This window comes from Bos grunniens, chromosome 12, assembly GCF_055505025.1.
Source record: "Bos grunniens cultivar Pamir isolate PY7600 chromosome 12, Bosgru_T2T1.0, whole genome shotgun sequence".
NCBI classification, from domain to species: domain Eukaryota; kingdom Metazoa; phylum Chordata; class Mammalia; order Artiodactyla; family Bovidae; genus Bos; species Bos grunniens.
Genome location: NC_141176.1, coordinates 73551146 through 73576254, shown reverse-complemented (window position 1 = coordinate 73576254; position 25109 = coordinate 73551146). Strand labels below are relative to the sequence as shown.

At 42.5% G+C, this 25109-nt stretch overlaps 1 protein-coding gene across 1 annotated transcript in view; it reads right to left on the bottom strand.

The window, feature by feature from the left end:
* The window catches only part of LOC147361900 (ATP-binding cassette sub-family C member 4-like), a 171412-nt gene that overhangs the window by 107530 nt on the left and 38773 nt on the right, over nt 1-25109 (bottom strand). Inside the window, exons 10-13 of the mRNA XM_086330241.1 lie at nt 17767-17856; nt 14364-14555; nt 4206-4300; nt 3898-3984 (exon numbers count right to left, since the gene is read on the bottom strand). Of these exons, the coding sequence (XP_086186367.1) occupies nt 3898-3984; nt 4206-4300; nt 14364-14555; nt 17767-17856 (464 nt within the window). The remainder of the gene's footprint in view (nt 1-3897; nt 3985-4205; nt 4301-14363; nt 14556-17766; nt 17857-25109) is intronic.

Here is a 25109-nt window from a genome sequence, read left to right as displayed (position 1 = left end):
TGAACCCATGGACTGCAGCACACCAGGCTTCCCTGTCCATCACCAACTCCCGGAGTTTACCCAAACTCATGTCCATCGAGTCAGTGATGCCATCCAGCGATCTCATCCTCTGTTGTTCCCTTCTCTTCCTGCCCTCAATCTTTGCCAGCATCAGGGTCTTTTCAAATGAGTCAGCTCTTTTGATGAGGTAGCCAAAGTACTGGAGTTTCAGCTTCAACACCAGTCCTTCCAATGAACACCTAAGACTGATCTCCTTTAGGATGAACTGGTTGGATCTCCTTGCAGGCCAAGGGACTCTCAAGAGTCTTCTCCCACACCACAGTTCAAAAGCATCAATTCTTTGATGCTCAGCTTTCTTTATAGTCCAACTCTCACATCCATACAGGACTACTGGAAAAACCATAGCCTTGACTAGACAGACCTTTGTATTATATTATCTATATGTACCACAACCATTCATCTGTCGGTGGACATTATGTTGTTTCCATATTTTGGCTATTGTGAATAGTGCTGCTATGAATATAGGGATGCATGTCTTTTTGGTTTATAGTTTTGTGCATATATATGCCGAGGAGTGGGAATACTAGATTATAAGCTAATTCTATTTTTAGTTTTCTTAGGAACCTCCATGCTGTTTTCTATAGTTCCTGCAGCAACTTTCATTCCCAGTAGTAGTGTAGAAGAGTTCCCTTTTCTCCCCACCCTCTCAACCATTGCTATTTTAGTGCTGACCATTTTAAATGGTTATTGTGAAAGTGAAGAAGGACTAAAGAGCCTCTTGATGAAAATGAAAGAGGAGAGTGAAACACTGACTTAAAGCTCAACATTCAGAAAAGTAAGATCATGGTATCCAGTCCCATCACTTCATGGCAAATAGATGGGGAAACAGTGGAAACAGTGTCAGACTTTATTTTGGGGGGTTCCAAAATCACTGCAGATGGTGACTACAGCCATGAAATTAAAAGATGCTTACAACTTGGAAGGAAAGTTATGAACAACTAGACAGCACATTAAAAAGCAGAGACATTACTTTGCCAACAAAGGTCCGTCTAGTCAAGGCTATGGTTTTTCCAGTAGTCATGTATGGATGTGAGAGTTGGACTATAAAGAAAGCTGAGCACCGAAGAATTGATGCTTTTGAACTATGGTGTTGGAGAAGACTCTTGAGAGTCCCTTGGACTGCAAGGAGATCCAACCAGTCCATCCTAAAGAAGATCAGTCCTGGGTGTTCATTGGAAGGACTGATGCTAAAGCTGAGACTCCAATACTTTGGCCATCTGATGCGAAGAGCTGATTTATTTGAAAAGACCCTGATGCTGGCAAAGATTGAGGGCAGGAGGAGAAGGGAATGACAGAGGATGAGATGGCTGAATGGCATCACCAACTCGATGGACATGAGTTTGGGTAAACTCCAGGAGTTGGTGATGGACAGAGAGGCCTGGTGTGCTGCGATTCATGGGGTCGCAAAGAGTCATACACAAGTGAGCAACTGAACTGAACTGAACTCAGCCATTAAAAAAAGGAAAAAGAATGCCATTTGCAGAAACATGGATGGACCCGGAGATTATTATACTAAGTGAAGTAAGTCAGAATGAGTAAGACAAATATCATATGATATCACTTATATGTATAATCTAAAATATGGCAAAAATTATCCTATAGACAAAACAGAAACAGACTCACAGACATAGTGAACAGACTTACAGCTGCACGGGTGGAAGGAGTGTTGGAGAGGGAAGGACTGGGAATTTGAGGTTATCAGATGCAGACTATTATGTGTATAATGGATAGACAACAAGGTCCTACAGTACAATATAGTGAGCTATACTTAACATTCTTAGATAAACCACAATGGAAAAGAATATTAAAAAGAATGATGTATGTATGTATATAACTGAGTAACTTTACCATACAAAAAAATTAACACAATAATGTAAATCAATTATATTTCAATATTTTTTTTTCCTTAAAAAGGACAGAGACAGGGGTGAACATGGACAAAAGAAAAACCATGTGAGGACACAGCGAGGCAGATGCCACCAGCAGCCAAGGACAGCATTCTCAGCAGAAACCAAACCTGCCCACACTTTGAACTTCCAGCCTTCCGAACTGTGAGAAAATTAATTTCTATTCTTTAAGCACCTCCATCTGTGACAACGTGCTATAGACTGAATGCTTTTGTCCTCAAAATTCATATATTGAAACCTAATTCCCACGGTGTACTAAAAGTGTAGCCATCGGGAGGTGACAGGTCATGAGGGTGGAGCCCACATGAATTAGTGTCCTTATAAAGGGGACCCACAGGGCTCCCTCACCCCTTCCCCACATAAGGACACAGGAATCATGCCCTCACCAGATGCTGAATCTGTCAGCACCCTGAACTTGGACTTTCCCAGCCTCCAGAACCATGAGGGATAAACTTCTGTTTCTCATTAGCCACCCAGGCTCTGGTCTCCTGTGAGAACAGCCTGGACAGACACAGCCCCAGCAAACCAACACAGGACCTGAGAGCTAGAATTTCCAAACAGCTTCTCTTTTCTGAACACCCCACCTCCTCCAGGCAAGGACGTGCCTGCTGTCCTCCTCACAGCCCTGCTTCCTCCTCCCTCCACACCTGAGCTTTTCCTCTTCCTTTAGCAAAGAACTGGGTCCTCTTCTCAGCCTCCACACACCCGCCCAGCCTCCAGACCCCCAGGGCACTGCCCACCCAGCCCCGGGCACAGGGAGCTTTCCAACATCAGTGAAAGCCTCCAGCTGCCACTTCCACTTCCACTTAGCATTTCCTACCCTGTATGGAAACTCTTTAAACCTTGACTCTGCTGACCTTTCCCCAGACATCTGTCTTAACAAGCTCCATGTAGAAACAGGTTCCTCAGAGGCAGGACTGACAGCTGGGCGTCCTAGTCTCCCTTATTCGGCCCAGTGTGGTCCTTCCCCTCTCCTGGCTCACCATCCTCCTTGTAAATTGAGAGTTTTTGTGTAGGAACATCTGTAAGGGCATTGATCTCAGTGTATACAGCAGGACATTAATAAGTGCAGCTGGAAGGCTCATTGGCTTTAACAAGATGAATAACAGCAAGATAACTAACTGTGGGGGTAGATGTGGAGGCTGCTTCAGAAAAAGTGAATTCATGAGGCTTTCAAAGAAGCCTGTCTAGACTTTACCAGAGGCCTTGGTCGGTGTGCGTTAGGACAGAAAACATCAGAACTGTTCTCCTTCAGGAGTTCTGTGGCCAAGAAAGAGCCATTGACAACAAATTCCAAAAACAAAGTGAGAGTCAGGACTTCAGAAAGATTCTAAATACCAAGTTTCAAATTTGAGTTAACCCTACATGTGGGTCTAAGTATTAATTCTAGTAAGGATCCATGAAGAAAAGTTAAATAATTGAGCCATACTCAGATGTGGAATAAATCATCTGTAAATTCTAGACTTTACTAAGTATTTCTAGACCAACAGAATACTAAGCATAAACCAACAGGGTCTTTCACTTCTAACGTGCCTTCAACAAATGACAAAGGAAAAGAACTGGCAGCCAGTTACCAGGTTACCAAGTCCTACTCTCTGATTTAAAAACCTTACATCAGCCTTCTTATCCCTGGGGTCTGGATCCATCAACCGCAAGTCGTGGAGGAATCTGCCAGCTATCCTTGACTCCCTAAAGCACAGACCCCACTGGCCCCCACACACTGGAAGAACCTTATGTATCTTCCTGTCCTGACCTTATCATGATGCAAAATTTCTCTATGATGGATCTTCTGTGGAGGGAAGGGAGGGGAGGAAGGGACACCAGGACAAAGCTGAGTCTCCTGAAGCACAAAGACCTTCCTGAGCTCTCTTCCCTGATCTCTACAGGGTTCCTGGAAAGAAGAAATGACAGACAATAGGAGCAAACTCACTGTTCGAACAAGAGTCTGCTGATTCCTGCATCCACTGCGCTGAGCGGATTGTCCAGGAGGTAGATGTCTGCATCTTGATAGACGGCTCTAGAAAACATAGAGAGACATAAGAAGACACTACACACTCCCTGGGTCTCATCTCTGAATCATGTTGGTGTCCAACAACTCCATGGTTCATTCTAGGAGCCCAGAGGAAGGACCAAGACCCTGCTTCACACAGGCCCACCCGGTGAGCGGGGTCTGCATGCTCACATCCACTAGAGGCCATGGAGGAGGAGAGGCAGGATGGCAACTGAAACCCCAGTTACCTGGTGAGGCTGACCCGGGCTTTCTGTCCTTCGCTCAGTGGGGTTCCTCCATCTCCTATCACAGTTAGATCTTTTTCCTTCAAATTCTGCAAATCCTATACGGAGACAAAAAAGGGAAAAAAGAAGATTTAAAATGTGTTGTCCTCCCGCCATCCTAACCTTTTAGTATCATTTCTTCATACAAGTGTTTAATTAACAGCAATGGGCTTATTTCACAGTGACTAAACTGTAACCAGGAAAATTTAAAAAACTTCTCAGGGCTTTTCATTCTGTATTTTTTCAAAGCATTTATACATTTGACCATTTCAACAGGTATTTATTGAGGACTGACTACACACCAGGCATTGTTCTGGGCACAGTGAATTCAGCCATGAGGAAACAGAGCCCCTAGAGTTTCTCTCTATGGTGGGAGACAAACAATAAGGAGAGTAAACCTGAGCACATGTACTGAGGATAAGAAGGAAAAGGAAGCTGGCTCAGGGGGGTGGAGACTAAAGGGGGGAAGTGAGTCCACATGGGGTGTGAGGGCTCTGCTCAGAGGGGGCTGAGCATATCTGGGGGAAGGGGGTAGAGCTCAGTCAGACCTGGAGAGGCTGCTCCTCACAGAGGGAGGGGTGAATGCAGGGGCTACGGGGAGATGCCCAAGGGGTTCAGGACAAGGAGGCAGGAGAGCAGAGCTGAGTAAGAATGAGGGGAGTGAGGGCAGAGACAGAGCAGGAGACTGGTGTCACTGCCAGTAAGAGGGGGAGAGGGAGGTGAGGAGGGAACTGGTCTGAGGTTTGTAAGGAATTACGCTTGTGTTTTGCAGTAAACAGACAGTAAGGTTGTTTGTGGAGGGCAGGGGAGAATGGTGAGGGCAGATACAAGTGAGGCTACTAGAATAATCTAGGGAGCAGTAGAAATGGAGAGATGGGGTCACACTCCAGACACACTTATAAGGCGGAGTCTGTAAGACCTGCTGATGGGACAGGTGGGGGATATAAGAGAAGAGGACTGTGGTGTCTGGGGTGAAGAAGGGGAAGGACAGGGTCTCCATGTTGGGGAAGGTGGTGGATGCAGGTTTAGGAGACATCACTTGTGGACAAGCTGAGATGAGCTCTCGGTGATATCACTGTGTAGCTGGACATGTAAGCGTAAAGGTCTGTGCTAGAGACACAGGTGTGAGAGCTGGTGGTCCAGGCTGGTGAAAACACAGGACTTGTTTTATCTTAAATTATCAGTTTTGCTGATCTTGGTATCCACTTCCCATTTTCAGAGAAGGGATAACACCTGACCTGAGCCTTCACAGTGATACTTAAGGCAATTCATAGAGTGACAGACAAGGTCTGTACAAGAAATGGGAACAAAAAGAGAAGGCTGGGCAGGAAAACCAAAAGGAAAGAAACAATGTGCTGAGGGACACCAAGCAGATCAGTTGGACTAAGTATATGCTTGCCCATGGAAGCAGGAAATACTCAAAGTTAAGAAGGATATGAAGTTTTGGCTTGAGGATCTGGGAATCTATCATAAGTTATATTTGAGTATTATTTAAGAAGTAGACAAATCAGTCTATTTTCCCCAGAGTATCTGGGGAAATTTTTAAAAAATGACAAGAAAACCTCCAAAATGACCAGGTAACAATCAGGTTTAAGTTACACAGTTATTACATGAGAAATCTTTACTTCAAATTATCTATTAAACCCCTCAGGCATCAACCTAAGATACACAGCAGTACCTTTCTGCAGATGATGCCCTTACTTCTGTCTCTACTTTAGAAATTTGGGGGGGAAGCAAGTAGCACACTGGGGTCTCCATGATAAACAAGTCCTCTGATCTCCCTAAGTCTCATTTTCCTCTTCTACATAATGTGCTGCAGAAATCAGAATCACTAAACTCAAGGAAGCTGTGAGAATCTAAAGAAGTGTATGAACACCCTCCATAAATGGAAAAAGGACATGAATTGATTATAACTTGCTATTGGTGACTGATGTCTATTTTCTCTTTAAACCAACAGTGGGACTCCATGCACAGTGTGGATCACAATATACAAAGCACATGACCACAGGGAAAAGATAGAGTTACTGTCTCCATCATAACCCTCCCTGACAGCCACAAAGACACACAGACACACACAGGTTTCCTGCTCACTCAAAGCTTAACTTGGGTGCAACCCATGAAGGGCAGCAATTGCTCTGTTGTGAAAATTCTTCATTATTTCACCTTCTTTCTTTCTGGAGCTCAGAAATTAATACCATCTCTTACTTTGGTTTTCATGAACTACAATGAACCATTTTAAGATAGGTTCCAAGCCTTATACATACATACATATACATACATACACACACAGACACACACACACACACACACACACACACAAGTTACTTGGCCTCCAGTTCACTAATGTTAGTCCTTGCAAACTATTCCATTTAGCTTTTATGCTTTGATTTTACATTGTTTTGGTTTCTTTCTCAAAATAGTAACATGTCATAGCACAAAAATATTAACCACACTCTAGAAAAGGCAGCTAAATCCACTCTTTCAATTAGTACATTAGAGGACAGAAACAGGCTCTCTTCAACTGTGGTGGTAGGACTTCAAGTGTGTTGGTGACTCTGAAATCATTCATGCATGAGCCCCAGATGGGCAAAACATTTCAGAGGACTTGAAGTAAAATCCAAGGTAGACTAATTTCCCAGTCACCATCTTCTGATTAAATTAGAGGGAAAAGCCTGACTTAAATTAGAGGGAAAATCCTGAGAATATATTACAATTCCTCCCACTGACAGGAAGGTGTTTTTATTCACTTTATTTTCCTCTAAGTTAAATTTCACCAATTTTCACTGAAGAATAGATACACAAATGAGAGGCAGACTAGGAAACGGTGACACTGGTTTGATGCCATCATCCAGAAGCACACCCAAGGCCCTTCAGCGATGGTGGAGACTTACAGTAGAAACACTGTTTTGTAAAAAGCTTTCACTTTCATGTCAGGTTCCAAGGATTTGCTAACAAAGTAAGCCACTCATTACATACAAATAAATAATACCAATATTTATTATAGGATTATCTAGCTTACTTTCAATATACTAACATTAAAAGAAAAGAGAAATAGAAACAGCAAGGGATACATCATAAAATTGGGTTCTGACCAACATCCAGACTCAAACAGTGCTGAGAAGTCCCATGATGCAGCACATCTGGGGTCTCAATTCCTTACTGAATCCAAGCTCACTCTGCTCACCACACAACAGGCCAATGAGATGAGGGGTTGAGGCCAGGAAGAAGAGAATTTATTTGGGGAGTCCGCTGACCAGGAAGATGCCAAGCTAGCATCTCAAAATAACCATCTTCTTGGTTAGATGCTATAAAAGAACCTGGCATCTAGATGCCAGGTTCTTTTATAGGTCAAAGCTGACCTATAAAAAAAGTTAAGGAAGCAAAGTTAAAGTTGAGGAAGTTGAGGAAGCAATGTTGAGGAAGCAAAGTAAAAAGGCCATTAATCTTGCAAATCTAGAATGGCAAGACAGGCAGGGGATGTGTTAATTTCTTCCTTCCTGCCATCTACAAGTGGTCAGGATTCTGAACAAAGGCACTTTAGTTTAACAGGCAGAGTAGCAGGATTCTCTGAGGTAGGACATTCAGTATGACTATGATAACAAAAGCAACAAAAAACAAGTCAAGGAAATAGTTTCAATATGGAGTCAGAATTGGCTTCTTCTCTACAATGAATTAGGCAAAGGAGCCAGGTAGCACATCCGCTCTGTGGGTGAGATTTCAAAAACCACAGTTCGGTTGTTGTTCAGTTGCTTAGTCGTATTTGACTCTTTGCGACCCCATAGACACAGCTCATCAGGCTTCCCTCTCCTTCACTATCTCCTGGAGTTTGCTCAAACTCATGTCCATTGAGTCAATGATGCCATCCAACCATGTCATCCTCTGTCAGCCCCTTCTCCTCCTGCCCTCAATTTCTCCCAGCATCAGGAACTTTTTCTAATGAGTCAGTTCTTCACATCAGGTGGCCAAAGTATTGGGGTTTTAGCTTCAGCATCAGTCCTTCCAATGAATATTTAGGATTGATTTCCTTGCAGATTCACTGGTTTTATCTCCTTGCAGTCCAAGGGACTCTCAAGAGTCTTCTCCAGCATCACAGCTCAAAAGTATCAACTGAACAACAACAACAAACACCGTGGAGAAGACTGCAGTAACAGCCTGTTAATATCCTGCCCTTCTTTACAGGCTCAGCCCAAATACACTCTCCCATGAAACCATCCTGGATTTATCTCTCCTCCTGTTGGGTTCCTAAGGCTCTGTTTACATCTCTTGTGAAGGACCCGTCTTATCCTGCTCCATCATTTATACACATGCAGACAGCTTTTCTCCGCTCCTGGGGGATAAGATCTGTGCACCAAGCACTGTGCTGGACCATGATACTGATTATCTCTACGCCTCACAACAAGCTGCACAGGAAGTACTGGCCCCATTTCACAGATGAGGAAACTGAGATTAAGTGAGGTCACATTACTGGTATGAGGACTGTTACCTGTTAAACAGAAGAGCTGGACTCTGAACCAGGTCATGTCAGTTCAGAGCCTTTTGCTCTTTCACATCACGCTGCCCAGGTTGTGACTAAAGAGTGTATTTGAAATGAAGACAACACTAAACTAACTCAAGACATGAAGGCCTCTATACCTAGACATAGAAGGATCAATTAACTTATTATCCTATGATTTTCCAGGCAATCTGAAAAGAAAATGTTCATGTTACGGGAAGCACACTGACTGAAACCACCTACCCTGGCCAGTCACCACAGTAACCATTTGCATAAGGTCCTGGTAAGGAACATGGAACTAATAAGACACCACCCACCAGAAGAGTTCAGGAAAGGTCACAAGGAGACGCCAAATGTCTGACCACCTCCCAGAATCCTTCTCGCTGGCATCCATCTTGGCTGAACAAGGCAGGCACCACCAGGAAGGACTCTGGGTCAGAATGATTGGCTAAAGACAACCCTGAAACTAATCCTGTCATCATAAAACCCAAGACTGCGAGCCACATGGCAGAGCTATTCTCCTGGGTTCCCTTACCCTACTGCTCTCCACTCAGGTGCCCTTTCCAGATAAAATGTCTTGCTTTGTCAGCACATGTATCTCCTCGGACAATTCATTTCTGAGTGTTAGACAAGAGCCCTGTTTTGGGCCCTGGAAGGGGTCCCCCTTCCTGCAACATTCATGCTGGCAGGAATGTGGTAAATATGAGATGAAAGTACAAGCTCATCCAAGAGGGATTTGTAAGGTCAAGTGATCTATGTGGGAAAATATCAAACTAGAATTTATCAGCTTGACACCTTTAATTGTGTAATGCCTAAAAGTTTTTAAAAGCCTTAAAAACGTTTTGTAAAAACTTGTTAAAAAAAAAAAAAACTTAAAACTCAAAAGTTTTTAAAAACGGTTAAAGATGACCTGAAGACCAATGTTATATACACTTTTGCTTTTGATAACAGAATATGTTTACTGTTGATTTATGTAATATACTATATGTACAGCACCTATATAAATTATCAGCTCAAATAATGAAAGTGACATATATCAAAAAGATATCTTCTTTCTTACAAGTCACATTTTATGGATGTGACTTTACCAAAAACTGGTTGAACTTACAATTAGAGGCTAATTTATTTTCCAAATTATTCTAACATTTATAGAGTGCTTGTTATGTCCCTAGCAATCAGGTGCTTTAAAATCACTATTGCATGTCATTCTTGAAATAACCTTACAAGATTGACAGTATTATTATCTCCATTTTACAAATGAAGAAACAGGCTTGTAAGGTTCAGACAATCAGCCAAAATCACACACCTAAAAACAGAGAAACTGAGACTCAATCTCTGAGTCTTCTGACTCCTGGGCCTTGGAGTTGACATCAGCCTGAACTGATGTTGCCAATGGGATTACTTCATGATTTATTAGAAGAATGTTTTCATCTGGATGAACTTAAACATTTACTTCAATTTGACCTAGTTTAATACATCTAGTTGTTATTGACATATGTATTCTAAGAAATGCTGTTTTCCAGTGCTTGTTCCTCTAGGACTTGGGGGATGTAGGAGGAGGAAGAACCTTGGGAACAAAATCTTGATTATACTTATAGGGATGTATGTGTGGATGGACAGATGTAGAGAAAGGGTTAGAATAGTAAGGACAGTGACCATTTACTGAAACCCTGACATGCCTGCATTTCACAGGCATGGCCTATAGCCTTTAAAATAACCTCACTTCTCCTGCTTTTAATAAGAAAGGAAACTGAGACAAACACTTAGAGATACCTCCTAGGACTGCTTCTCTCCAAAGGCCAAGCCTTTTCTACCGCACATATAGTCTCCGTATCTACAGGACAAAATACCTCCAGCACAGCACTATTATGTGACCACCTGATGCCCATCCACTGAGTCATGGATTCTAAAAGGAGATGAGCAGAGGATCATTACTCGTTAGGTGGTTCCCAGGTATCATAACGACCTTGCTGACCCCTGCTATTCAGAGGCAGAGATGACACTTCAGAGCAGCAGCAAAACCTCCTGGAAACTTTCTGACCCAATATCCTCTTGAAATGTCAGAGGCCCAGGCAGGAAACAGAACATACCCAAAGTGACAGCAGGCAAGACTAAGCCACAGCTCATCTCTTCACTACTTCTCTGCCCTGGGCCTCCCTTCCTGCCAAGAAGGGAATGGGCACGAGGGGCCCGACTGCATGTCCTGACTGTGCAGAGAACAGGAGAGCGGTCCATGTTTATAAACATCACATCATGTACAGAAGAATCGCTGTGCAGCCCAGTTCTGCAGGGCCCTTTCCCACCAGAGTCTGTGCTGCACAGACTCCCAAGGATGGGTGAAGCCCCGGACGCTGCCCATATTACTGGTCCTGTCACCCCATGTGGCTGCGGCAAGGCATTGGCCCCCAGGGAAACACTGAATATCAGCCACTGTCCAGCACCTGCTCTTTTGCAGAGACGCTCAAATGTGGGGAGAAAGACAAGGCTGAGCTTCACCAGAAAGGCAAGGTCATAAAAGAAACACCCACACACTGGTCTGGGTCTCTGGAGTCTGATCTGGGCATCAGGAGGTTGACAGGATTAAGGTAAAGAAGAAACGCCTGAAATCTGTTTATTCCTCATCCCACCTTCCAGCTTTATTCATCACCTGCTTTTTAAAAAGTTCTCTCTCCAAGCCTCAGTTTTACCAACTATAAAATGAAGATGGTAACACTGAAGATATTCATAAAGAATTAATAATTCATATACCCTCTTCTGGGTGCATGCCTGAGAAAGAGAAATGGTTTGCATGTAGACTCTAAATAAATGGGAGCTATTGTCTCAATGTTTTATGTTTGCTTTCCCCTTCTTTTCTTACACAGTATAAACACTATTTAATAAAAATCTTGCTGATTACTGCTAACTTGGCGTCGGTTCTGCAAACACAATCTCCCATTAACCAACCACAGACCAGGAGAAAGAAACAGAAGAGTGAGCAATTCCGTTTTGTCCACATCATCAAAAATTGATATTCATCTGATAAAAATCTATGATGTTCAAGCATTACTCAAGCAAAATTACTGTTTTTCAGAAAGCAGGTTTGTCGTCTCCACCACCACACCTTTGAAAGACAGTCCCAGCCTTTTCCTCACAGTATAAAAGATGTCCAGATCTGAACAGACCACAGGGGGAACCCTTTAACACTATTGTTCATGGATTTTTACAACTCAAGAGAGTAAAATACTGTTTAATCTGTATTTATGTTTTTCTTTCTTTTTGCCAAATTACATTTTCCTATTAAGTTCAGTTTTTATCATTCATTTAATTTCATCTAAATCCCAAGGTAGAGTTAAATGTTTCTTCTTGCCATTTTCTGTGAAACTCGATGCAATTTCTGAAAACAATCTCTCCCCCAAAGAAATGAAGCAGGATTAAGAAGAAATTTTAAAGCATTACATTTTCTTTAATAAATTACAAGTCAAAACCAAGCAGAGAGGGAAACCTGGAGACTGAAAGAGACTGAGGAGGCACTAACCAAGTGCAGTGGACAGACCTCACGTGGAGTCTGATTCCATCAATAGTGAACAAGATTTCTCAGTGAGATGATTAGCAACATGTAAACACTAATGAAAAAGTTGATGATATTCAGGAATTAGGGTAATTTTTCAGGTGAAATAATGTTGGTAATTTTTTTTTTCCAAAGGCTTTCCTATCTTTTAGACAAAAACAGATGAAATGTTTACAGATGGACTAATCTGAGGTCTAGGATCTGCTCCAGAATAATAATGGGGTGGAGGGTGGGGCTGGCAGAGGGCAGGGGCGGAGATGCAGCAAGACTGGCCGCCAGCTGATCCTGGTTGGAGCTGGGGGTGGGTACATGAGGGATCATTACAGTGTGCCCTCTGTTTTTACAAATTTTTTAACTGTCCATTAAAAAAAAGAACCTAAAACTGAATGAAGCTTCACCAAATGAAATAAAGGCATTCTGTGATTATCACATCAGAATTAAAACAACTGCGTATACAACTGCATATTTACCTAGACCAGCTTAAAGCAACAATCAAAGACCTTTCAAATTAAAAAAAAAAAAAAAAAACTTTCAACAAACCTCATAGCTTCAGATCAGATCAGTCGCTCAGTCGTATCCGACTCTTTGTGACCCCATAAACCGTAGCATGCCAGGCCTCCCTGTCCATCACCAACTCCAGGAGTTCACTCAGACTCACATCCATCGAGTCAGTGATGCCATCCAGCCATCTCATCCTCTGTCGTCCCCTTCTCCTCCTGCCCCCAATCCCTCCCAGCATCAGAGTCTTTTCCAAAGAGTCAACTCTTAGCATCAGGTGGTCAAAGTACTGGAGTTTCAGCTTTAGCTTCATTCTTTCCAAAGAAATCCAGGGATGATCTCCTTCAGAATGGATTGGTTGGATCTCCTTGCAGTCCAAGGGACTCTCAAGAGTCTTCTCCAACACCACAGTTCAAAAGCATCAATTCGTCAGCGCTCAGCCTTCTTCACAGTCCAACTCTCACATCCATACATGACCACTGGAAAAACCATAGCCTTGACTAGACGGACCTTTGTTGGCAAAGTAATGTCTCTGATTTTCAATATGCTATCTAGGTTGGTCATAACTTTCCTTCCAAGAAGTAAGCATCTTTTAATTTCATAGCTGCAGTCACCATCTGCAGTGATTTTGGAGCCCAGAAAAATAAAGTCTGACACTGTTTCCACTGTTTCCCCATCTATTTCCCATGAAGTGATGGGACCGGATGCCATGATCTTCGTTTTCTGAATGTTGAGCTTTAAGCCAACTTTTTCACTCTCCACTTTCACTTTCATCAAGAGGCTTTTTAGTTCCTCTTCACTTTCTGCCATAAGGGTGGTGTCATCTGCATATCTGAGGTTATTGGTATTTCTCCCGGCAATCTTGATTCCAGCTTGTGCTTCTTCCAGCCCAGCGTTTCTCATGATGTACTCTGCATATAGGTTAAATAAACAGGGTGACAATATACAGCCTTGACGTACTCCTTTTCCTATTTGGAACCAGTCTGTTGTTCCATGTCCAGTTCTAACTGTTGCTTCCTGACCTGCATACAAATTTTTCAAGAGGCAGATCAGGTGGTCTGGTATTCCTATCTCTTTCAGAATTTTCCACAGTTTATTGTGATCCACACAGTCAAAGGCTTTGGCATAGTCAATAAAGCAGAAATAGATGTTTTTCTGGAACTCTCTTGCTTTTTCCATGATCCAGCGGATGTTGGCAATTTGATCTCTGGTTCCTCTGCCTTTTCTAAAACCAGCTTGAACATCAGGAAGTTCATGGTTCACATATTGCTGAAGCCTGGCTTGGAGAATTTTGAGCATTACTTTACTAGCGTGTGAGATGAGTGCAATTGTGTGGTAGTTTGAGCATTCTTTGGCATTGCCTTTTTTTGGGATTGGAATGAAAACTGACCTTTTCCATTCCTGTGGCCACTGCTGAGTTTTCCAGATTTGCTGGCATATTGAGTGCAGCACTGTCACAGCATCATCTTTCAGGATTTGGAATAGCTCCACTGGAATTCTTTCACCTCCACTAGCTTTGTTTGTAGCTTAAGCCAACACTATCATTTGAAATTTAAGTATATGCAGCTCACAAGTCATTACTCACCTCTTCCAAAGCACAAGCCTTTATTACTTCTTTATATCGCTCTTCTTCGTATTTCTTCCCAAACAAAATGTTACTTCTCACAGTTCCTGGAAACACCCAGGGCTGCTGAGAAACATACGCGATCCTCCCATGCACGCTGACGTTCCCCTGGCTCGGGGCCAGTTCCCCCAGCAGAGCACGTAACAGTGACGACTGAAAAAGACGGCAACACATGCACATGTGAAGAGGGAGCACTCAGGCTGGGACATGCATGCCGCACAGTCCCCACCCTGGTGCTTAATCAAGGATATCAGAACAGGATAAAGTGCAGCTTTGAATATTGAAGGAAAAACATGGAAAAGAACACTATTGGTCAATGTAAACTGAAGTTGGATAAATAAATACCATAACAATCTACCCTGCGTGAGTTTTCCCAAACAGAGTGCTCTACTCAGCAAAGACTAAGAATGTGTAACATTCTTCACTAGCAGAGCAGACCAGCAGGATGTGTAGTTTCTGTTCAGTTCAGTCACTCAGTCGTGTCAAATTCTTTGCAAGCCCATGAACTGCAGCACGCCAGGCCTCCCTGTCCATCACCAACTCCCAAAGTCCACCCAAACCCACGTCCATCAAGTCGGTGATGCCATCCAACCATCACATCCTCTGTTCTCCCCTTCTCCTGCTCTCAATCTTTCCCAGCATCAGGGTTTTATCATATGAGTCAGCTCTTCCTATCAGGTGGCCAAAGTACTGGAGTTTCAGCTTCAACATCAGTCCTTCCAATGGACACCCAGGACTGATCTCCTTTAGGATGGACTGGTTGGGTCTCCTTGAAGTCCAAGGGACTTTCAACAGTCTTCTTCAATACCATAGTTCAAAAGCATCAATTCTTTGGCTCTCAGTTTGCCTTATAGTCCAACTCTCACATCTATACATGACTACTGGAAAAACCATAGCCTTGACTACATGGACCTTTGTTGGCAAAGTAATGTCTCTGCTTTTTAATATGCTATCTAGGTTGGTCATAACTTTCCTTCCAAGGAGCAAGTGTCTTTTAATTTCATGGCTGAAATCACCATCTGCAGTGATTTTGGAGTCCAGAAAAAGTCAGCCACTGTTTCCACTGTTTCCCCATCTATTTGCCATGAAATGATGGGACCAGATGCCATGATCTTTGTTTTCTGAATGTTGAACTTTAAGCCAACTTTTTCACTCTCCTCTTTCACTTTCATCAAGAGGCTCTTTAGTTCTTCTTCACTTTCTGCCATAAGGGTGGTGTCATCTGCATATCTGAGGTTATTGATATTTCTCCCGGCAATCTTGATTCCAGCTTGTGCTTCCTCCAGCCCAGCGTTTCTCATGATGTACTCTGTATATAAGTTAAATAAGCAGGGTGACAATATACAGCCTTGACGTACTCCTTTTCCTATTTGGAACCAGTCTGTTGTTGCATGTCCGGTTCTAACTGTTGCTTCCTGACCTGCATACAGGTGTCTCAAGAGACAGGTCAGGTGGTCTGGTATTCCCATCTCTTTCAGAATTTTCCACAGTTTGTTGTGATCCACACAATCAAAGGCTTTGGCATAGTCAATAAAACAGAAATCAATGTTTTTCTGGAACTCTCTTGCTTTTTCCATGATCCAGTGGATGTTGGCAATTTGCCCTCCGGTTCCTCTGCCTTTTCTAAAACCTGCTTGAACATCTGGAAGTTAGTGGTTCACGTACTGCTGAAGCCTGGCTTGGAGAATTTTAAGCATTACTTTACTAGCCTGTGAGATGGGTGCAATTGTGCGGTAGTTTGTGCGCTACTTTCTGTATCTGATGTTTAATGCAGTTGTTCCTGCATCTGGGTATCTGTTACTTGACAAATACTTGTTCTTAAAAAGGTATGTGGGGACTTTCCCTAGTGGTCCAGTGGTTAAGAATCCACCTTCCAGGATGTGGGGAAGGGATATTTAGGGAGTTTGGGATGGACATGTACACACTGTATATTTAAAATGCATAACCAACAAGGACTTACTGTATAGCACATGGAACTCTACTCAATGCTTTGTGGCAGTCTGGATGGGAGGGGAGTTTGCCGGAGAATGGATACACGTATATATGTATGGTTGAAAGATACCCTTCACTGTTCACCTGAAACTATCACAACACTGTTAATTGGCTATATCCCAATATAAAGTAAAAAGTTAAAAAAATTAATAATTATACCAAGATTTAAAAAAAATCTATTTTCCATTGCCAGGGCTCTGCTTAGATACATGGTCAGGGAACTAAGATCCCACATGCCGCAGGGCAACTAGGCCAACACACAATTAGAGAGCCCATGTACTGCAACTAAGATCCAATTCAACCGAATAAATAAATATTCTTTTTTAACTTAAAGCGATGCATGAAGAATATATCCAAAGAATATTAATTAAGAGAACTCTGAGGTTGTTGTGGTCAAAGAGTTAAAAGTCCATCATGCCTAGGGAGCTCAAATTCAGTGCTCTGTAACACCCTAGAGGAGTGCAAGGTGGGAGGGAGGTTCAAGAGGTAGGGGACAGACATACACCCATGGCTGATTCATGTTGATGTATGGCAGAAACTGACACAATATGGTAAAGCAATTATTGTCCAATTAAAAAATAAATAAATTTTTAAATATAAAATAAATACATAAATTTTTAAAAGAAATATAAATAAATAAATATTTTAAAAAGTCCATCATAGAGATAATCATCTCCCTCTCATGTACAAATCCCACATCTAGGTTTCTGTATTTTGTTGTGCAAAACACAGGAGACTAAGTGCACATACACATGTCCTTCAATCTGTTGTAACACACAAGAGGCATGTCTATGTCCACACCATCAGAGCACGCACCACACTGGGCTGAAATAATCTGCCTGTATATCTGTCTCACCTCAGAATCTGGTTGCCTCTGAAAGGCAGAGGCGTTGGGTCTGCCTCACGTCTGTATCTTGAACTCTACCACACGGCTGCACATTCACTTACATGTGCACTGGCGGGACCAGGTAAAGTTACATGAGGAAATGCTCAGAGCTTCTGGCAACAGCCTTCACCACCTCCAGACTTCCTGTAGGGGCCACTGTGACAAGAAGAAGTCCCCACTGTCTCCGTCTATCCTGACCAGCTATCACATCAATAATTTCCTTCACTGAAACAGCCAAACTCCCCACAAGCAGTTCCCAACTGTGCAACATGAAACATCAAGAAGGAAAACACAGTGTGTGTTTATCCAGACTTATTTGGCCATGAAACCTTCTTGAAAACTAACATTCTATGGAACACACCTAGAGAAACACTGTTCTAGACACACCCAATTCAAACCGTGTCACACTCAGCTCTGGGCTCCACTCTGAGAATTTAACAGGAGCTGCAGCATTGTGTCAAACTGACAAAAGGCATCACAACTTACCTTTCCTGCTCCCACAGGTCCAACCACAGTCAACAGTTCACCCGGTCTGACAGTAAACGAAAGGCCTTTTAGGGTTGGTGATTCCGATTCCTGCAAATTAAAGTGTATAAAAACACACTCATTTCAACAAAGTAACACAAATTACTTCAGAAAGTAGTTGAAAATAATATAATAGTCATTGATATGCTAATATACCTTCCCTGGTGACTTCCCCTGTGGCTCAGCTGGTAAAGAATCTGCCTGCAATGTAGGAGACCTGGGTTGGGAAGATCCCCTGGAGAAGGGAACAGCTACCCACTCCAGTATTCTGGCCTGGAGAATTTCATGGACTGTATAGTCCATGGGGGTCACAAAGAGTCAGACATGACTGAGTAACTTTCACTTTCATGCTAATATAGCCCACAATTTTTATCCTTCCTATTTTAAGATACTGTGTCCTGGAGGCCTTTTCATCCAATCCTATCTCTTTGGGGGTTTGAAGCAGCTATAATTGCCTTTAGGAAGATATCTTCTTTCACCAGATTTCCATACAGACACAGCTTTAGACACCCACAGAATTTAAGTAGTAGAGATGACAAGGTGCCTGCCTGAAATGCAAACTGCATGATTCACACGAACTTATTAATATAATGTACTTAGAATATTCAGGGGAGGTTTTTAATCATTTATAAGTTTTTATCATGACCTCTGGTTTTACCTGTCTTTCTCATTAATCTTCACAAGGTGGCAGCATAAGTACCTAGCATGCCTCGTCTTTTAATAAATAATTTGAAATCACTAATCTCTCCATTTTCATTTGATATAGAATAAACCTCAGTAATGCTCAGCCAGCAAAAGGGCACTTTCTATGAAGAAGTCACTCATGCTAAATTAACTCCTATAAGTAACAGAGTTCTAATTTAACAAGAGCTCTAATGTAACACCAACAACAAAATAATGAAGAATAAAGAATAATTATGACATCATGGGTCAGAGTGATAAAGCCTCAATTTTATATGTGATACATGCATTACCTATTCTGGCTAAATAGGAGCAATAAAGTGCTTCTACTACAAGGAAAACAAAAAACATGAATGTACACGAGACAGTACATAGTCCAATATGACGGAGAAGGAAAAGTACCATTATGCCAATCACGGGTCATATTCCTGAAAGACTTAGGGTGTCTGTACATCTTTACATATCTAAATGTTAAGAGAATTCTCAGTAACTGCTATGTTGAAGAAAGACACACACACACACAATGGTTACATATGATTAAGTAAAAGTCTGGATAATCTTCAAATTGAATTTTTTTTCTGGAAAGAACTGAACTGATTAAAAAATGTTCACATACTAAAAAAATTTGACAATGATTTTTCATCACTAAAAAACTTGCTCCAGATTTTAGGAATTAAAAAGCTAGATTTTACTACATGAGAAATATTTTTTTAAGCTTTTTAAATTTCTCCACTTCTTTCTTCCTGCCTGAAACTTAGGATTCCTATTTTACTACTTTTCACTCAATTATGACTACAAAATAGTGAACTACCTACAAACATCAGCTTCCCATCGCAGCCCTCAGTCTGTCAGGGCCAGACTGAGTTCCCTCCCTATTCAGGCTTCAGTATCCAGCACTGATCTAGGATGACCAGAAGAGGGCAGCACTCGACAGCTCAGAGGCACTGGGTCCCCTCCCCCACTGGTTATCCAGGCTCAGGGGACACTGACTCAACAGAACACCCCGACTCTGTGCAGATACAGTTCCAAACCCCTGTCCCATGAGATTTGGAGGCCCCCACAGAACCTTTATTTTACTTTTTTTTCTTATTTTGGCTGCACTGGGTCTTTGTTGCGGTGTGTGGGCTTAGTTGCTCCAGAGCATATGAGATCTTAGTTCCCCAACCAGGGGTGGAACCCGAATCTACTGCATTGGAAGGTGGATTCTTAACCACTGGACCACTAGAGAAGTCCCTGGGACCATTTATATTAAAGCTGAGACCTTCCCCACCTGTCCACCTGGCTGTATAGTGAGAAGGTTACAGAGCTCACGTCTATCTCCTGCCTCCCAACCCAGCAGGGGCTTCATTCAGATTCAGCCTCTCTCCAAAACTCCCAGTGTCTGTGCTTCTCCCCCTTTCAAGGGCTCTCTCACCAATGACCTATGACAGCCCCTAATTACTAATGATGCCAGCAAGGGGCACAGTCCTTTCATAGGCAAGGCCAGGACAACAGAACAGGGTGTTCTGTACTAAGGGCAAGAAGTCTGAAAACATGATATTCAGCTCTTGAAAGAACAAAATAGTTAATTTTAAAATGCTGCATAGTTTGGTACAAAAGAAATTCAGTGGACACCTGTACACAATGCGGGGGGCGGGCCGTGTGTAGGGGACAAAAGGACAGACATAGCATTGGGCACCCCAGTTGCACTTGAACACCTGCATAGAGGATGCGATGTCCAGGCTCTCCCACCTGCTGCTCTGGGCACAGGCTGCCTGGTCATACTCTGTGGGATGATCATGGCTCAGGACACCACCGTGGCCCTGAATGTAACTACACACCCAGCTTTACTGACCACCACCATGAGAGCCCCAATGCCGTGCCTCCTGAGGGTCACCTCTCCAGCACCAGAAATCTGGGGAAACGACAACAGCTATGTCTCCTGCTTAGATGCAAAGGCTGCTAATATTACCTGCTTTTGTATTGAATGAAAGGCAAAAGCTACTGTTCAGATAATTCAGCGTTAGTGACTGCCAGGTGATGAACACAGCTGACACACCATAGCAACCGCCATGAAAACCACAGTGCTGCTTTCCCCACCTCAGCTCCCACTACAGCTACTCTCAGCTACAACTAACACAACTCTATCTACAACCTCACATCCTGTGTCAAAGCCAGCTTTGATGCAACCGGTTTCTTTCGCAGAAATGTCCTTATCCTGCATGCGTGACTTTCTTTCTAATCGGCTCAGTTCAGTTCAGTCACTCAGTCATGTCCAGGTCTTTGCGACCCCATGAACTGCAGCATGCCAAGCCTCCCTGTCCTTCACCAACTCCCGGAGTTTACCCAAACCCATGTCCATCGAGTTGGTGATGCCATCCAGCCATCTCATCCTCTGTCATCCCCTTCTCCTACTGCCCTCAATCTTTCCCAGCATCAGGGCCATTTCAAATGAGACAGCTCTTCGCATCAGGTGGCCAAAGTGTTGGAGTTTCAGCTTCAACATCAGTCCTTCCAATGAACACTGAGGACTGATCTCTTCTAGGATGGACTTGTTGGATCTCCTTGCAGGCCAAGGGACTCTCAAGAGTCTTTTCCAAAATCACAGTTCAAAAGCATCAATTCTTCTGCAGTCCGATTTCTTTATACTCTAACTCTCACATCCATACATGACTACTGGAAAAACCATAGCCTTGACTACATGGACCTTTGTTGGCAAAGTAATGTCTCTGCTTTTTAATATACTGTCTAGGCTGGTCATAACTTTCCTTGCAAGGAGTAAGCGTCTTCTAGTTTCATGGCTATAATCACCATCTGCAGTGATTTTGGAGCCCAAAAAAATAAAGTCTGACACGGTTTCCACTGTTTCCCCATCTATTTCCCATGAAGTGATGGGACCGGATGCCATGATCTTCGTTTTCTGAATGTTGAGCTTTAAGCCAACTTTTTCACTCTCCTCTTTCACTTTCATCAAGAGGCTCTTTAGTTCTTCACTTTCTGCCATAAGGGTGGTGTTGTCTGCATATCTGAGGTTATTGATATTTCTCCCGGCAATCTTGATTCTAGCTTGTGCTTCCTCCAGCCCAGCATTTCTCATGATGTATTCTGCATATAAGTTAAATAGGCAGGGTGACAATATACAACCTTGACGTACTCCTTTTCCTATTTGGAACCAGTCTGTTGTTCCATGTCCAGTTCTAACTGTTCCTTCCTGACCTGCATATAGGTTTCTCAAGAGGCAGATCAGGTGACCTGGTATTCTCATCTCTTTCAGAATTTTCCACAGTTTGTTGTGATCCACACAGTCAAAGGCTTTAGCATAGTCAACACAGCAGAAATAGATGTTTTTCTGGAACTCTCTTGCTTTTTCAATGATCCAGAGGATGTTGGCAATTTGATCTCTGGTTCCTCTGCCTTTTCTAAAACCAGCTTGAACATCTGGAAGTTCACAGTTCATGTATTCCTGAAGCCTGGCTTGGAGAATTTTGAGCATTACTTTACTAGAGTGTGAGATGAGTGCAATTGTGCAGTAGTTTGAGCATTCTTTGGCATTGCCTTTCTTAGGGATTGGAATGAAAAGTGACCTTTTCCATTCCTGTGGCCACTGCTGAGTTTTCCAAATTTGCTGGCATATTGAGTGCAGCACTTTCACATCATCACCTTTTAGGATTTGAAATAGCTCAACTCGAATTCCACCACTTCTGCTAGCTTTGTTTGTAGTGATGCTTCGTAATGCCCACTTGACTTCACATTCCAGGATGTCATCTGAGTTAAATTCACCCATTCCAGTCCATCTTACTTTGCTGATTCCTAGAATGTCAATGTTCACTCTTGATACCTCCTGTTGACCACTTCCAATTTGCCTTGATTCATGGACCTAACATTCCAGATTCCTATGCAATATTGCTTTTTACAATATCTGACCTTGCTTCTATCACCAGTCACATCCACAACTGGGTTTTGTTTGTTTTTTGTTTTGTTTTGTTTTTTGCTTTGATTCCGTCCCTTTATTCTATCTGGAGTATTTCTCCACTAATCTCCAGTAGCATATTGGGCACTTACCAACCTGGGGAGTTCATCTTTCAGTGTCCTATCTTTTTGCCTATTCATACTCTTCATGGGGTTCTCAAAGGAAGAATACCGAAGAGTTTTGCCATTACATCTGATAGACAGAGTGCCTGATGAACTATGGATGGAGGTTAGTGACACTGTATAGGAGACAGGGATCAAGACCATCCCCATGTAAAAGAAATACAAAAAAGCAAAATGGCTGTCTGAGAAGGCTGTACAAATAGCTGTGAAAAGAAGAGAAGCCAAAAGCAAAGGAGAAAAGGAAAGATATACCCATTTGAATGCAGTGCTCCAAAGAATAGCAAGGAGAGGTAAGAAAGTTAGCGATCAATGCAAAGAAATAGAGGAAAACAAAAGAATGGGAAACACTAGAGATCTCTTCAAGAAAATTAGAGATACCAAGGGAACATTTCATGCAAAGATGGGCTCGATAAAGGACAGAAATGGTATAGACCTAACAGAAGTAGAAGCTATTAAGAAGAGGTGGCAAGAATACACAGAAGAACTGTACAAAAAAGATCTTCATGACCCAGATAATCATGATGGTGTGATCACTCACACTCACCTAGACCCAGACATCCTGGAATGTGAAGTCAAGTGGGTCTTAGGAAACATCACTACAAACAAAGCTAGCAGAAGTGGTGGAATTTGAGTTGAGCTATTTCAAATCCTAAAAGGTGATGCTGTGAAAGTGCTGCACTCAGTATGTCAGCAAATTTGGAAAACAGCAGTGGCCACAGGAATGGAAAAGGTCACTTTTCATTCCAATCCCTAAGAAAGGCAATGCCAAAGAATGCTCAAACTACTGCACAATTGCACTCATCTCACACTCTAGTAAAGTAATGCTCAAAATTCCCCAAGCTAGGCTTCAGGAATACATGAACTGTGAACTTCCAGATGTTCAAGCTGGTTTTAGAAAAGGCAGAGGAACCAGAGATCAAATTGCCAACATCCTCTGGATCATTGAAAAAGCAAGAGAGTTCCAGAAAAACATCTATTTCTGCTGTATTGACTATGCCAAAGCCTTTTCTGTGTGGTTCACTATAAACTGTGGAAAATTCTGAAAGAGATGAGAATACCAGGTCACCTGACCTGTCTCTTGAGAAACCTGTATGCAGGTCAGGAAGCAACAGTTAGAACTGGACATGGAACAACAGACTGGTTCCAAATATGAAAAGGAGTACGTCAAGGCTGTATATTGTCACCCTGCCTATTTAACTTATATGCAGAATACATCATGAGAAACGCTGGGCTGGAAGAAGCACAAGCTAGAATCAAGATTGCCAGGAGAAATATAAATATCCTCAGATATGCAGATAACACCAACCTTATGGCAGAAAGTAAAGAGGAACTAAAGAGCCTCTTGATGAAGGTGAAAGAGGAGAGTGAGAAAGTTGGCTTAAAGCTCAACACTCAGAAAACTAAGATCATGGCATCTGGTCCCATCACTTCATGGAAAATGGATGGGAAACAGTGGAAACAGTGTCAGACTTTATTTTTTGGGGCTCCAAAATCACTGCAGATGGTGATTGCAGCCATGAAATTAAAAGACACCTACTCCTTGGAAGGAAAGTTATGACCAACCTAGACAGCATATTCAAAAGCAGAGACATAACTTTGCCGACAAAGGTCTGTCTAGTCAAGGCTATGGTTTTTCCAGTGTTCATGTATGGATGTGAGAGTTGGACTGTGAAGAAACCTGAGCACCAAAGAATTGATGCTTTTGAACTGTGATGTTGGAGAGGACTCTTGAGAGTGCCTTGCACTGCAAGGAGACCCAACCAGTCCATCCTAAAGGAGATCAGTCCTGGGTGTTCATTGGAAGGACTGATGTTGAAGCTGAAACCAATACTTGGGCTACCTCATGTGAAGAGCTGACTCACTGGAAATGACCCTGATGCTGGGAAGGATTGGAGGCAGAAGAATGGGACGACAGAGGATGAGATGCCTGGATGGCATCACCAACTCGATGGACTTTAGTTTGGGTAAGCTCCGGGAGTTGGTGATGGACAGGGAGGCCTAGCTTCTGGGATTCCTGGGGTAGCAGAGAATTGGACATGACTGAGCGACTGCACTGAACTGAACCTCTATGAGGCAAGAAGGAAGCTGTTTTAGAATAATTTACTAACTCTTTAATGAGACAGTCATTTTAAGTTTTGACACAGGAAATGGAAGCAGTATAATTTCAGAGAAAAATTTTAGTTGATCAGATTACTGTAGATTTTTAATGATGATTGCCCTGAGTAAACAGTTCACAGTTTTTCTTTCTTCTGTATCCTTTGTCAGTTTTTATTTCTGTGATATGATAAGCATGCATATTTTCATTTCTTTAGTTTCCTTATGAATCACTAGTTTTTACAAGTTTAGAGAGATCCTTCTTCCCTGCCTTTGACACACAAGATTAATTCAGGGGCTTCAATCAGTTTAAAATGAGCTTTTGCTCACTAAGTCTCCAGGTCCTTAAGGCTTTCTTGTTTTAGTTTCTTTATCCTATAGTGGCTGAATTTAGCACTTGGTTTTCAATATTTTACCATAAGAAATGACAAGTTGCTTTGACCATTTCTTAAGCCAGA